Genomic DNA, 15,918 nt, shown 5'->3' with positions numbered 1-15,918 from the left:
ACCGCGATTTTTTCATTCGACGAGCCAATGATAATTCTCGACCTTCGTTCGTTAATCAAATGCTGTCATTGAGCGCGTTTAGCGGAATAATTTTTTGAATATTACTTATTGATATAAATAATAAATTTTTTTAATATTATTATTCAGACGACTAATATAAAAAAAAACTATTTTTAATGTCTATACAACATTCGCTCTTTTATTTAATTGTGTTGTTAAATTTAAAGATGATGCAATAATCAGAATTCGAATATAAGCAGAAGTTGGTGAAAAATGGCGGACTTATCAAGGATGTATCTTACGCTGTGATTTTTATTATAAAGTCTCTAGGCAACGCCAATCAACTTGCCGATCTTCCGTAAAAGCAAAAGTTTGATTGGCTGTAGTTCTTACTGCGCGGGCAAATTATCCGTTTGCACGAGTACTACACGAGCAGTCAGCCCTCTTGGTATCGCGCGTTTACCCACGGTCAACGGTCAAGAAGCAGCGACCGGTTCGTGCGTGCGGTCCGTTGTTCGCAGTCGTTCGTTCATTCCCTGTCGATCGGATTTCATCTCTTCCGTTACGGATCAGCTACGTGATACGAAGGTAACGAACGCAACCGAGATATCCAGCACTGTGTGTGTGTCTCACGACGAGAAAAGATTCCTCCACGTTGCGCTCGCATTCGCACGCACGTTCGCCGCGACGTATATTCCTCTCGCGCGCGCACTTTGTTCCCCCCGTTTCATTCTTTTTCACGTCTTTTATCATACGACAGGCATTCTGCACGACCCCATCGTCCCTCCATGTGCGCACGTTTTTTTCGTGCCCGATTTTTTCCGATGCGAAATTACCGCGATTAGCGAGTCTTGAAATTTCTCCCATTGTCTGTCATTTCACGCTCTTTCCTCGCATTTTGTCAACGCGTGTTCAATTTACTGCATATAGTATCTCGTGTCTTCTCATTGTCCTTGCGACTGTTCCGAAATAACCTTTCGACGAATCTCGAAACGTCAGCCCCGCGCGCCTTCGGTTTTCATATTTTATCGAGAGAATATCGAATAGAAAAAAAGAAAAAAAAAAAAAAAAATGAAGACAAGATGATAATTTTGAGCGAAATTTTTACCATGTGATTCAGCGCGATTTGAATGGCAACGGATATTGTAAGAAAAAAATCTCATTTCATCTCTCGAGATATGTATCTGGTATTATTTCATTACGTGGCTGCGTCGGAGTTGTGTAATTTTTTGCAATCTTATATTATCTTTTATATTTTTTATATGGAGATTTTGATATATTATAATTCTAGAGCACTGTGTTTTTACATTGCACACTCTTGTCTTGTCTGTTTGAGAAATTCAATCGTCTATGTTGATCCCTCGACTTTGTATCTGAAATCATTTATTCTTTGTAATTAAATTATTTATGTTTTCTTTTTTTTTTTGCAGAATATTTTATGCTATTCTTTCCTTAAAAGATAACTAGTTTGTCTTTTATTAAGAATCTAAAAGGATCGTAAGAATTTTTTGTATTAAATTGCCTTGCACCTATGTACATTTAAGTATCACCTTTATGTCACTTGAAGATGAATTTTTTCTTTTTTATTCATTGTATATATATATATTTGTACACACACATATTAATTGAACTACATATATATGTATTCTTTTAATTCTTTAATTATGCTGCAAGTATTCTTTAATTACATTGCAATCAAATATTTTATCGATTGGTTGCTTGCTTTTTTATCTATGTGAGCACAGCAATGTACATTTTTGCATAAATTTTAACACTGCTTTCGCGAACAAAATAAAATTGTCATATACCAGTGTGAAATATAATATATAGATACATAAAAAAATCCTCAGTCTACGTAAAATTCAACAAAATTGTAATTGTATATAGGATTTGATAAATTTATGATTTAAAAATATTGGATGCTAAAAAATTCTTAGATCAATTTAGATAATTGACTGAAAGATATACAAAGATAAAAGAGATTGATAGCGATACATTTGAATTATAGTAATATGACAACCGATCCGGAACGCGCCGTCAATACTAGTGCTACGGAATCCGTCGAAGACGAAGATGATAGCAACCAACGCAAAATTTTACGTAGCACTGAAGTGTTAGAAGCTCTTCGAGATTGTATTACTACGTCACCATTAGAGGTATTGCAATATTATTTCGCGTCTTGTAAATTCGGCGAATTTATATATCTTTGAATTTATAATAAATTGTGATTGATTTTGTGAAATGTTTATAATTATGATATTGCAAAAATCTTTTTCTGAACTGCATGCTTCCTAATGCTTGTTTGCTTTTATATCCCATTTAACTGACAAGTTTCGATAGAATAATACATTTCATATATTTGTCGTGCAATTTGTTTCATATATTTATCATTCTCTCTCTCCATTTCATTAATTTGAATGAAATTATTTAATTATATATCTTTATATTGTATTAATTATAATTATAAATCTTACATATATCATTATTATTAACTCATAGAAAATGTCCAAAATTCACTTTTTTAATTAATGATTTAAAATTGTAAAGGAGAAAAACACACTTAAAAAAATTTATAAGCTATTATTGTAAATTAAATATATTTTGTAATAATGTTAAATAATTATTATGTAATACATTTAATTATATAAAAATTTCACAAGTTAATAGATATTTATTTTTAATATAAATTTTTAGCAAATGCAGTCTCTTCCTGCTCCTGTCAAACGCAGGATTAAAGCACTGAAACAACTGCAGCTTGTCACTACTAATATTGAGGCTAAATTTTATGAGGAGGTCCATGCTTTGGAATGTGAGTACTATAAAATGTGTGCGCCTTTATATCAGAAGCGGAGTGAGATAGTATCTGGTACATATGAGCCAACGGATGAGCAATGTGTTTGGGAGAGTGATGATGATGAAGAAACTCTAAATAATTATATGAAAGAAAAGGCGAAGATCGAGGGTAATACAGAGAACAAGGATGAGTACGTTTTTATCTAATAAATAATGTTATTTTAATTGTATTAGATAATGTGTTACATGTGTTGAGTATATATTTATCTATTTAGGAGAAATTGAGCTACAATAAATATACATTAAATTTATTTAGGAATATAACTTGTTAGGTTCTTTCTTGTGCAAATTAATTTATATTATATGATTATTCACAGAACAGAAAACGAGGATGACACTAAAGGCATCCCAGATTTCTGGCTAACAATATTTAAGAATGTAGGTACATTAGCTGATATGGTTCAGGAACATGACGAGCCAATCCTGAAACATCTAAGTGATGTTAAAGTCAAATTTCTAGAATCGAATCCAATGGTGAGTCATCATAAAAGATAATGTAATATAATTAATAATTAAAAAAGAAACCAAATTGAAGTTGACACATATTTTTTTAGGGATTTGTCCTCGAGTTTCATTTTACACCAAACGAATATTTCTCAAATTCAGTGCTCACTAAAGAATATATCATGAAATGTACTCCGGAAAAAAATGATCCATTTAGTTTTGAAGGACCTGAGATATATAAATGCAAAGTAATGCTTTTATTATTTAGTTTTAGTTATTGATATTAGTCATAATACTAAAAAAAAGAACCTCTTTTATATAGGGCTGCGTTATTGATTGGAAGAAAGGCAAGAATGTAACAATAAAAACTATTAAGAAAAATCAGAAGCATAAATCTCGAGGATCTATGCGTACCGTGACCAAAACAGTTCAAAATGATTCTTTCTTTAATTTCTTTAGTCCGCCAATCGGTAATTAATATCTCATATAAATCTTGTTTTATACGTTTTGTCTATATTCATTTTGTTTATAATTTTGATGCAAATATTTATTTTTCAGTGCCAGAAGACTCGGAAGCTGACATAGACGATGAAACCCAAGCTATATTGACCAGTGATTTCGAATTAGGTCATTATATTAGAGAACGCATAGTTCCTAGAGCTGTACTGTACTATACAGGTAATTTCCACAAGTATATTATTATAAATTTCTCATATGACTAATATGAATATAAAAAAATGTGATATAACATTTATAAATTCAACGCTAAACAATTGTAAACGCTCGCGACACGACAGATTAAAAAGTATATATCTGCAATTACAATATTCGTGCAAATGTATTTCCGAGTAGTTCCTTCATAAGACGAGATTGATTTTAGGCGAAGGACTAGAGGATGAAGACGAAGATTATGAGGATGAGGAGGATGGGGATGATGACGATGACGTCGATGAGGAGGATGAGGAAGAAGAAGGTTCATCTCCTACTAACGCGCCTTCAGGTGGGAAACAAGGCGATGATCCTAATGAGTGTAAACAACAGTAGAATTATATTAATTGCGATATAACGAGAAAAAAAAATCGTTCGTGCGTTACAGTATGCGACAACACACTAACGACACATCTGACCGATAACTGCCTAGATAATCCTGCACCTTGCGGTTCCAAATGTAATCCCTGTTCTCTTTGTATCAATCATCTAATCATATCATGTCTCCTATTCCAGATCAAGCCTAGAACTCTTCAACATACCAGTGATACAAAAAAGAAAGATAAAAAAAATTATGCGTACACCTTCCTTTTACTCGCCGTTGACGATGAGTAGAATATATGCGCCTTATTATACCTGTGCTATAAGATCTAATATCATATATGTATACGGTAATTGCTCTCACTCTTGAACACTAATTATTGTCAATTTTTAATTGCTTTATTTTATACGACTTGTTACGTTTATATGCGCCGACAGAGAGGTTGTTTGAATTCTTTTCCGAAGAAACGCACGTTGCTCTATGGAAAAAATTTTTGGGTACTGTTGAAGCATTTTTAATATAAAAGTGGAGAAAAAAAAATTTCGCTGCTTCAGTTGTTTTTCATTCCTCTTTATTCCTCTTTGCAAAATATCCTTCCAAAGCGTTCGTAAAGAGAACGAATTTTTGGTATTATTTACAATTATATATTAATCATGCTTTTCTTCTATATGAATTCATATTACTCGTAGAGGAAACATTTGATACAACGATTTTGTGTCAAATCGAAACGATTCGGAATAATTTATAATATTTTTAACGTGGTATAAAATCCACTATGTCAGATATATATATATAAAAATATAAAAAAAACATTCGTACATTACATTTTCAACTTTTTTCAAAGAAGAACGGCGACATCGTAGAATCAGAAGATACAAAAAAAAGGACCACTTTTCAAAACTTTGTTTCATCTTCACAAAACATACCTTTTGAAATTTAATAACACTATTATGTTATTTTTAATTTTTGATATATATAAAAGTAGAGGTAGTTTTGATTTATATCTTGAATATACCTAATGTTTTTGCGTATATGTCGGAGAGGAGTCATTTATATTTCACAAAATTAATATAATCATTGGAACATTTTAGTCCTTATCTTCAATTTGACGAAACTGTGAAATAAATGACGTAATTTACAATTAATGCAAAATCAAATATGCAATGGTGTAACGATGTATTATGATTCCATAACATTTTTTTATCTATATTTGAATTCATATATATGAACATATTCTCATGCATATTAGATTTGATGAACACCTAGGTATTTTGAGTTTTATATTAAAATGTGGCAATTATGCTGTGCAAAATTGCGCGAGAAATTATATAATCGAAAACGGGGGTGCGTCATCGAAAAATGGATGCATTAATTATTACGAATTTGCGCCGTTACATTCATAAATTATGAATTAATGGATGGATATAGAAGATAATATATGTGTGTCTTTAGTACAGAGAATATCACTGTTGAAGTGATTTGTGTCACGAAGAAATTAACAATATAATCTTGCACAGCATGTAATCTACCGCTTTTGTATATATATAATGTAGTACAGGGATATATATATATATAAAAAGATACCTTATTCTTTTTTCTAACAAAGCAAACTACGCATTTGATATTAATTACGGGATATCTAAAATGCTGTAAATAAATAACTGTACAATGACTGAAAAATTCATCGAAACGTGTGCAATTAATTTCACGGAAATATTTTAAATAAAATTTGCCGTTTTTATCGATAATTGGTATCGTTAATTGTGCATCTAACTGCAAACGATAATCATAATAAATATAAATATTTTTTGTTTCCGATTCTTTTTCTTATTAGGGCAATTTAATTATTTTGGGCTATGTATCTATGGGAAAAAAGCAGTGCCTTTGTTGTGTTTTATAACCATTCTTCTAAAAAAGTACTTATAAAAATACAGTTTCTAGATGTTATAACTCTTTCTCTCTTTCTCTCTCTAGAGCTTTGCACATTGGAGATATAATGACAAAGCTCCCGAAACAATTATTAAAATTTTTATGTGGTCACAATCTAGAATGCATATGGGCAATGATGCAAGAATGATGTGCGACGAAAAGATAGCAGAGCCAGGCATGTTTCTTGCTTTTATAAAACGTATCGACTAGACCGAAATAAGCTAACAGAAATAAACTGTATGCTTTTCATTTTATAGGCCAGTCTAGCCCTGATCCCCTTCTTCATAATCGATATATATCAGGCACTCACGGGAGATTGAATTAGCAATTTATACACAGAAAAATCATTTTAATCCTGTGTTTGTCTTAAAATATTACTAAATGCCTTCTTCTTCATCTTCGTCCTCGCATGATACTGCCTCGGTACTACGAGGCAACAGCATAGATACGTGACCATACCTAAAGAAAGATTCTTTTATTAAAAAAAAATTTTAAATATTCCAAAATATTCATAAATAAAATATATTTACTTTATGAAAAGATTATGATGAAACACAAATCAAAAATAATATTATCAATATCTAATTATATAATTTATATTTAATATAATTATTGTAAATTATATATATATACACAATTAGAGTATTATAAATTGTTATTTACTACTGCTAATATATTGTTTTTAATATTTCAACTTACTTGCTGCTTCTGTATTTTTCTTGTATTGCTACTTGTGGGATATTGGGAGCATTACAGAAGGTCTTGCTCAAGTATGTGACACATTCCTTAAGAGTTTTTAGATCATATCCTGTCGATAGCTCCAATTCATGTGGCCAGATCTCTTCCTGCAATGTGTGCCGTGCGAGTGCTACTGCAGATGCAGCCAAATGACTAGGCAAATATTGTAGATATGGATCTGCCTCGAGCATTGATAATTCGCATAAGTACTGAAATGCATTAAAATATAACGAGTGAATGAAAAGACAAACATGATCGATACAGAAAGTTTATAATATCCAAGAACTAGAACACAAATTATTTTGCGCATATTGAAACTTACCATTGCCAAGAATTTAATTTTATCGGACAAGTTGTTATTGATACAGTATTCCATTAGGAATGTGAAATGCGTCGGTACAGTTAGATCGAATGATAGAACCCTCAGTATCAAGTTTTCCATTTTTATTACTTGTGTCTTTGTGTATGTATCATCTGTGATATATACAAATTCTCCAACCTCGGGAGGATAAATTTCTTCGTATTTCCTATTAAAGAAAACATATATATATATATATATATATATATATAAAACAAATGTGTGTGAAATAATAGTTTAATTTCTCTCAATAAGTCTAAATCAAATAATAAATAGTTTGATTTTTTAATATATGTCCAATTCAAGATTTAAATTTATTCTCAGATATACAGATTAATTATTAAAATAAACTTACGCCGCAATAAACATAGCAGCAGTCCCAACGAGTTGTAATTTCGTTCTTACAACGCTCATATATGATAAGAAGCGATCTATATATGAAACAGCCAAATATAGCGTTTCATCTTGCAGTCGATATTCTTCAGCTACTTCTACAAGCCAATCTATCAATATAGATCTCATCGAGTATGTAATATCGGGCTGTTTCTTCATGTAACCAGGTTTTGGTCTATGTAGAGTCTGAAAAATAAAAAAAAAACAAATTAGAAAAAAATATTTGAGTACTAAAATAAATAAAAAAAAAGCTATTGAGAAAATGTTTTCTCAATAAAGTATATATAGGAACATTAATATTATTTTTCTATCAATTGAAATATTACTAATTTATTTAAACAATATTTAGTTATCTAACATAATTTAATTACATTTTTTTAAATTTATATATATATATATATATATATATATATATATATATATTTCAATATTATTATAAATTACTATTTCATACATAGACACGTAAACAAATACATACTTCTGATATACGTAAATAATTATATATATCAGCCCTATATTCGTCTACATCAAAGAAATTAGTTCTCATTTCCTTAATATATTCTCTTCTGGTTTTATATTCTTTATTGGAAGAACTGCTATATGTCAGAGACTTCTCCAATGACTTCTCCAAAGACATTGGACTATCTTTTGAAAAGATATCATCTTGTTTATTTTGACAGATTTCTTCGATAGTACTACGAAATGCTGCAAAATTAACACTGCTTGTAGTAATTGTTTCTATTCTTGGCTGCTCTTTATTAGATTTTGCCACTATTTCTTGCACGACTTTTATCTCTCTCTTTTCCTTCGAGTCCCTAAGTACAACAGATGTTTCTTCTTCCAATTTATCCTCATAAATCTTGAAGACTGGCTCCTCTTTCTTATCATCATAAATTTTGAAAGGCTCAGATTGTGGAGGAATGAATGGTTTTGTTTTAACATATTTTTCATCCTTGTGATTCTCTTGCTAAAAAAGGAAAAAAAATTCAATAATATATAAATCTTTCAATATATTTCATTTTAAAATACTAATCAAGGGAAAAGTTCGCTAAAGGCGCGAAAATCATGTTACGCGGTTCAGTAAAGCACCGATGGCAACGTGCTTATCGATTAATCAAGAGAGAATCTCTTCTCATAAAAGAAAGCAAAAAAAAAAAAGAAACGGCAAAATCTACGTACGAGCTTGGTCCCATGTCGCGGGCAATTATTGTGCAGAACACCAAGGACGGCGCGTTTGTTCGGCTGAAAGCCTTGAGTCTGAGCGCTCGCAGCGGCAACGAGGTTCTCCTTGCCGCGGCCGCGTACATCGGCGCCGACGACGCGGTTCTCTTGATCTTCCTGGTACACCCTGATCGTGGCCATTGTCCACGACGATGAGCCCTATCGTCCGAATGGGAAGATCGACACAATATGTGCCGCGTATAATCGTGGATCGGGAGATCTAAGCTGTCGAGGACGACACACACGCGTACATAGACCGGGTGAAAAAAAATGCTTCGCCGATAAACAACGCGCGCCCGTCCCGCTTTCTCTGCGTACCGCGACGAAACGTTCGAGTCCCGATCGCCTACGGTTGGCTGTGTCTATATCTGTGCATCACAGAGTCGCGGGAAAACGGACGGGCGCTCGGCACGGCGTAAAACGGCGTTCCGAGCGGTTCGGTTGCCGTTTGATTTAAAACAAACGTAAAACTCCAACAGCTGGCGGGACGTTATGGGGAGCGTTGCGCCAAATCGGCCAATAGCGAGCGTGGGAAACGCGTCGGCCAATCGCGCCGTCATCTTTACGCGCTCGCAAACTCATCTTCTTCGCGTGCGAATGTACGCGTATAAAAAAAAAACAAAACAAAACAAAACATGCGTTTCAATTATTAAAACAGCTGTGTGATCCATAAAGATGAAATGAAAAGTTGACAGAATATAGCTTAACTTTTTTTCATCAGCTGATTGGTCATACACGTCAATTATTTTTAAAATATAAGCGATAGTCATGATGTATAAAATCTCTAGATACGATCTTTTCAATAAATGGACGCAAAGGCTCACGTGATCGGCTATCGAATAGAGAATTTGTAAAGTCCCGAAAATTATTCCAATTCATAGCCAATCGCGTGACTGCTCCATTATCGAAAAATTTCCATAATGGAGCAGTTGCAGATGCGCTTGCGAACGCACGCGAAGAATTTGCGTATTAAAAGGTACAGCGGAACAGAAATTAATCTTCAAGTTCGTGATATCGCGATCGCGTCTGTCCGTGTTTGTAACAGTTTCTCTCGATTTTTTCGTTTCTCCATTCTCGGTCGATGCCGCGTGATATTGAGACACCACGTGCAATGTTACACTCGCTCGCGTTCGAACGATAATTGTCCTTTTTTTTTTCTCTCCTTGCAACACGTCGTAGATCGTAACCTCGTGAGCCGGGCAAGCGAATTTCATCGCGAAGAAAAATCCCGTGTTTTCGAGGAAGAGGAGGAAAAGAAGGAGACTTTGCTGTCGACAGAAATAAAAGGATGAGTCCGTTAAACCGAGGGTCCCCTCTGGGATCCAGAATATTACCGGCCGGCGCGCGTCCGCTCCCGCCACCCAGGTTTGGTGGGAGACCCGCCATCCCGCAACGCGTACCGCTCCCGCCACGGATGCCGTCGCCGCCACGGATGCGTCGGATGCCACCGATGAATCCCATGTTCGGTCCGGTCGATCCCAGGCAGAGGATACCGCCACCGCCCCCGCCGCCGCTCTCGCAACCGTCGAGACCCGTCTCCGGCGGTGGCGGCATATCTCGACTCAACGGCGTACCGCCGTTGTTCCCTGGGGGACTTAGGGCACGTGGGCACTTGGCGCCCATCGCGCCTCCGATGGGGCCGCGCGGACCTTTCATGCGACCGTGGCCCCGGAGAATGCTACCCCCGCAGATGATGCCGCCTATGAGGCCTATGAGGTACAACACGGGCAATGCGAGTCTCAAGGGCAAGCCGATACGTAACGCCAAGAAAATCAACAACCGCGCGGTACGTATATTCTCGCACGCGCGCTCTCCATATCGTTTATTCCAATTGTTTCAACAGCTGCTTTTATCCTTGAGTTACGAGTCGCTTTAATTGCGCCAGTAGTTCTTGGCGGGAATCTTGAGAGCTTTATATATCTGATTTTTCGACATTATTCGGCATTAGAGGATATTTGGTTTTGTCAAAGAAACATCTCTCTGGAATGTCTAATCATATGGCTATCGCAATTGAATCAACTGCGAATTTGCAAGATTTTTTCTTCCTTCAAAAGATGTATATGTATATATATATATAGTTGAATATCATACAGAATTTCTATAGTAGTATTTGCGTTTTGAGGTTTAACTCTTATTGAAAAATATGATTATTTAGGAGTCAGATTTAATAAAAAAGTCATGGATGACTGACGAAATTCGTCATGAGATACAAAAGAAAACTAGATTATACCTTAGAGCAAAAAAATATCAAAACAAAAATACAGTAGAATGGCAAGAATTTAGAGATACACGAAACAAAGTAACCAGAATGATAAGAGATGCAAAAAATGAATATTTTGCAAAACATCCTGAACAGGTATCTTTTCTATCTGTATTGTATCCCAGCAAATCTGCTAATACCTTCTTGATTTTATGCTTTTATCAGTGAAATTTTTTTTTTAAATAAATATGTTTTTCAGCACATAAAATTATCAGAGATTATTTTATCTTTACTAATTTGCTCCAATTTGTTTTATATAATATTTTCAACTTGTATTTGCTGCTGTTTTTCATATTTTTATTTTTATTTTTTTTTTAACTCTTTATTTACAGTTTCTCTTAATGTATTTATCTGTTATGTGCGTGTATATCTGCTCTGTATGTGTGTATATATGTTAATGCACAAATAAATTATTAAGATATGTTAAGCCTTTACGTGAATAATAAAATTCACTTTACTTGAATAATTTTCAAAGTTACAAGAAATTCATATAAATTTCATATAATAGATTTCTTTTTATATATCATTTTGAAAATGAAAGAATGGCGTTAAGATTTTTTTTTAATAAAAATGGACAAAATAAGAAATATCAAGAGACCATTTTTCTGATATCAAACTCGAAAACTCTTATTTTCCCCTCGATTTATAAAAACGAGATGACAAAGTAATTAAAATATTTGGTGTTGGGTCTAAGAGGACAATGAGCGTTTATAAATTTTAAAAATCGCCTTTCAAGATCAGAGAAAAATACACGAAACGTGTTTACTGCATGGGTGCGTTTCTCAGGATATGATTTTTTAAACAGGACACATAATTCAGATACTGCAATTTGTTTACTTTAATAGCAGATGTAAGAAGAATATAGCAATATAAAGTAGATAAAATATAAAAATAAATTAATGACATAATGTATAATTATGTATATTAATCCTAAAGAGAGTATAAATAGTCAATAATCATTTTATGATGAAAATTCAGTCTGTTCTATTCAACGTTGATAAACGTTGATTACTTTGATTTTACAGGGTGGTCAGAAAAAACGTGATAACAATAGCACGATTGAATCCGAGGGTGTTCAGAAAACTGTGAATTCAACAGAACATTCAGAACAAACGGACCATATGGAGGAGAAACAGCCTTCCAGCGAACAGGCACAGCCTTAACCGTTAGGCTACTCCTCTTATTAAAGATTTATACAATTCAAAATATATATATATAATACAAGTATTCTGTTTTCAAACTTCAGAACGATTTTCGTCTTATGTTTTGATATCATCTGCTAAATTTTTAATTATATTGTTGCTATAAGTCCTATATAATCTTAATGTGCAGACACTACTAACCTTTATATCTCCCTTTTTTTTCTCATTATTTTTGCAATATAATATATTTATGTGCTAATCTTTTGTATTATTTACACCATATATAAGTATTTAAAATAGTGCTGACAAAAATAATTTTAAAAGAAAATAGTATCTATTAAAATCTAGATGATAATAGCTATAGATGATAATAGGTAATCTATGTAACAATTTGTTCAATTCCATTTTTACATTAGTATATACACTCATACTGTATAATATATATTTCATTATATAAATCTTAATTATAAATATAATTAATTATAAATATCTGCATTATTACAAGGTCTATTAGATGTAATCGATCAAGTATATAAAACTGGTCATTTGTGGATAAATTTTTTTCAAAGTTCTTCCTTTATATTTATGGCCAGTATACAGTGCTGCAAGCTATAGTACATTTAAGAAATAGTAAGAAGAAATAGCAGAATTACAATGGTCAAACTGTGAAAAGAATAGAGATAAATAATTTTATGGAGATTATATTCATATAATAAAATATTTTATATGTAAAAAGTTTCAAATAGCTTGTGGCTCTGTTAGATTAGTAGTACAATTTTTATAAATGATTCTGGCTACATATGTCATATTTAATACACTTTTTTTTGTTTATTTCTGACTTGATTATTATCTGACTTGAAAAAGAATAATAGATTGAAAAAAAAAAAAAAAATACAAGAAAGACAAGTTTGTAATTGAAATGCATATTATGAATAAATCGTATTTCTATAAGTTCCAATTCTGGTGTTGTCCATCATTTTAGCATTACAAACCATTAAGAAAAAAATTATTCTTACTTGTTGAAAAATAATCGTTCTGAATTATGAAAATAATCTTTCGTGAGATTTGCCGTTTTAATAATTCATGTATATATGTATATATATATATATATATATATATATATATATATATATATATACACGATTGATATTTACATAATATAGAGAAAAATATAATTGCGATTAGAAAGATTTTACTTTATAATTATATAATTGTACAAATTATATAATTGTTCGCGATTCAACCTTTAATGTCGTAATTAACGCACATTATATAAGTATGTATTTATATTGTATTTTATATATTGTAAAGATAATCAACTAATGTTTAAGCAAAACGTACACAATTTATTTAATTAGTAAAAAGGAGCGGTAGTCTGAAGAAAAAGGCAGGGCGAGAATCTGTGTTTTTTTACATGTAAAACATAAATCAAATTTTTTCTGAATACCCCGGGCAATGTTTTATACAATAATCATTTACAATTTAAAAATAAAATGAAACTTAATAATATACATATAATGTATACTAAAAGATTATAGTATTCACTTATAATTGTGAGAGAATATTGATAAAAAAAAATAATAAAAGTTTTTTAAAACATGATTGAGAATAATAATATATAATTGACATGGTTTATATCCCAAAATATTCTTTAGTATACAATAACGATTTTTAGGTTCCCCCAAATCCAGCCGACGAAGAGACAGAAAATCAAGGGGACGAAAATTGTGCCAGTTCCAATGACAAAAAATCTTACTATTGCGAAGTATGCGACAGAGATTTTCCGTCCAAAGATACTCTGTCCGAGCATAAAAGCACACACAGAGTTTGCGGCATTGATGGATGCACTTTTTCGGCACATCCCATGCTCGTGGAGAAACATATTAGTATGCAGCATCGTACCGGATTGTACCAGAGGATGAAAGATTTATCGATACCTGAAAATCTTGAAAAGTGGTTAATGGAACGGAAAAAGTAAGTTACTTTTTATTATTTTTAATATCTAAAAAATAATTGCGTTAATAAAAACATGAGTAATAAAGATACTTTTTTCTTGATTGTACTATAAAATAGGAGATATCCTACTGAAGCTAACATAAACTTACGCAAAGCCGAAGAGTTAGAAAAATTACAAAGGGGAGAGATAATCAAGCAAAACTCTAATGTACATACCAGAACGAACAAGACAGTAAATGTGCGTCAGAAGAAACGTAGACCTCGCAAACGTTATGGATGCGAAAATAATAATTATGTTCATACAGATGAATTATACAGAGGTTTACATCCTTTTCCTGGAACAAGTAAGTTATATTATGGAAAATATGTTTGTATGTGTACATTATAGGATAAAAAAAACTGCAATTTTCAATGTATTAAAATCAGTTGCTATCTTGATTATATGTTAATTTTATAATTTATTTTAACTATTTACATTAATAACTTTTTAAATCTTTGTTGTATTCTCTCTCTTTCATTACAAAATATTGCAAAATATTAAATAAAACTGAAAAAATTTTTCTATTGTAATTATTATTAATGTTTTAGGTGTTTTGCAAGAAGGTAACAAAGTATGCATAGAGAAAGAAGGCAACAAAGTATGCATAGATGAAGAAGTGGGTTTACATGAAGAAACAGATTTATATGCAGAGATTACTGGCAATATTTCGGATGAGGATGATATATTGCAAACATCTACAACACTTGAAGCCACTAATTTACCTGCAATTAGTTCACCTATTTTACCAATTTTAGTAGCGAATTATGAAAGTGAAAGCGACGGTAAATATATATATTTTATTACTTGCTGATAAATGAACACATTATTCTTTTTTATTATTTTTATTTTTTTAACATGCAGATATCTTAAAAATTATTATTATTATAGTTATTGTTATAATTGATATTATTGATATATTCGATTTTTTTAATAGTGATACTTTTTTAATGAAGTGACTTAACAAGTATTAATTTTATGTTTAGATGAAGCTCCAGAAGAAGTGCCAGTGAAACGAATGAAAATAGAAGAGCTTCAACAGGATAAAATAACAAAAAATACAATTGATGAAGAAATTTCTGATATACAAAAATGCGAAAATGATAAATTGAAAAGCGATAAATTGAATAATGAATCCCAAAAAACTGTTGTTAAATATCAAAATGAGCAAAAGCATGAAATGAATAGAATTTTAATCGATAATAAAAATAATAAGCTTTTACGTAGGTATCACAATAAATTATTAGAAAAGCTGCTTTCACATTCTATACAACATGAGAGAAATTTAATTTGTCAATGTATAAAATATATTATAGATAACAATTTTTTTGATTTGAACTAGTGGTTAGGTGGTTTGAAATAGCAATTATGCAAAAATGTTATACTTCTGAAATAAATTTATCATTATGGATCAATTTCTTTTGGCTATACAAATGTGATTTTTTAAGTACAAAATATAAAAAAATGTGCAACCACAATTTATTAAACATAGAACTGTGATCTTTTTGTCTTTTCAGTTATTAAAAATCTATATATTTTTAAAATAATAATTTTTAA

At 31.7% G+C, this 15,918-nt stretch overlaps 3 protein-coding genes across 6 annotated transcripts; 2 read left to right on the top strand and 1 right to left on the bottom strand.

Moving 5' to 3' along the window:
• Window positions 1-330: 330 nt before the first annotated feature.
• Window positions 331-5,898, top strand: LOC126854849 (nucleosome assembly protein 1-like 1). 3 transcript variants are annotated; one of them, XM_050601961.1, is made up of 9 exons: window positions 432-588; window positions 2,009-2,156; window positions 2,695-2,984; window positions 3,171-3,327; window positions 3,408-3,545; window positions 3,620-3,767; window positions 3,856-3,975; window positions 4,178-4,297; window positions 4,522-5,898. In XM_050601961.1, exons 2-9 carry the CDS (start codon window positions 2,013-2,015, stop codon window positions 4,530-4,532), a joined length of 1,128 nt encoding a protein of 375 aa, XP_050457918.1. In that variant the 5' UTR covers window positions 432-588; window positions 2,009-2,012; the 3' UTR covers window positions 4,533-5,898. The 3 variants fall into 3 exon arrangements, with proteins under 3 accessions (XP_050457919.1, XP_050457918.1, XP_050457917.1); XM_050601960.1 differs by lacking the exon at window positions 4,522-5,898 and having other exon boundaries at window positions 4,178-4,395; XM_050601962.1 differs by lacking the exons at window positions 2,009-2,156; window positions 4,522-5,898 and having other exon boundaries at window positions 331-588; window positions 4,178-4,395.
• Window positions 4,704-9,435, bottom strand: LOC126854848 (cyclin-A1). Its single transcript, XM_050601959.1, has 6 exons — window positions 8,925-9,435; window positions 8,224-8,712; window positions 7,708-7,931; window positions 7,317-7,521; window positions 6,956-7,203; window positions 4,704-6,715 (listed from the first exon to the last, which is right to left on the bottom strand). Exons 1-6 carry the CDS (start codon window positions 9,105-9,107, stop codon window positions 6,634-6,636), a joined length of 1,431 nt encoding a protein of 476 aa, XP_050457916.1. The 5' UTR covers window positions 9,108-9,435; the 3' UTR covers window positions 4,704-6,633.
• Window positions 9,436-9,909: 474 nt separating this feature from the next.
• Window positions 9,910-15,772, top strand: LOC126854482 (FMR1-interacting protein NUFIP1). Of its 2 annotated transcripts, XM_050601272.1 has the most exons (6): window positions 9,910-10,752; window positions 11,122-11,322; window positions 14,044-14,342; window positions 14,442-14,668; window positions 14,913-15,146; window positions 15,348-15,772. In XM_050601272.1, exons 1-6 carry the CDS (start codon window positions 10,255-10,257, stop codon window positions 15,701-15,703), a joined length of 1,815 nt encoding a protein of 604 aa, XP_050457229.1. In that variant the 5' UTR covers window positions 9,910-10,254; the 3' UTR covers window positions 15,704-15,772. The 2 variants fall into 2 exon arrangements, with proteins under 2 accessions (XP_050457229.1, XP_050457230.1); XM_050601273.1 differs by lacking the exon at window positions 11,122-11,322 and having other exon boundaries at window positions 9,911-10,752.
• Window positions 15,773-15,918: the final 146 nt, after the last annotated feature.

This window comes from Cataglyphis hispanica, chromosome 14, assembly GCF_021464435.1.
Source record: "Cataglyphis hispanica isolate Lineage 1 chromosome 14, ULB_Chis1_1.0, whole genome shotgun sequence".
Lineage (NCBI taxonomy): Eukaryota > Metazoa > Arthropoda > Insecta > Hymenoptera > Formicidae > Cataglyphis > Cataglyphis hispanica.
The sequence above is the reverse complement of the archived record's forward strand: the minus strand, read 5'-3'. Positions and strand labels throughout refer to the sequence as shown.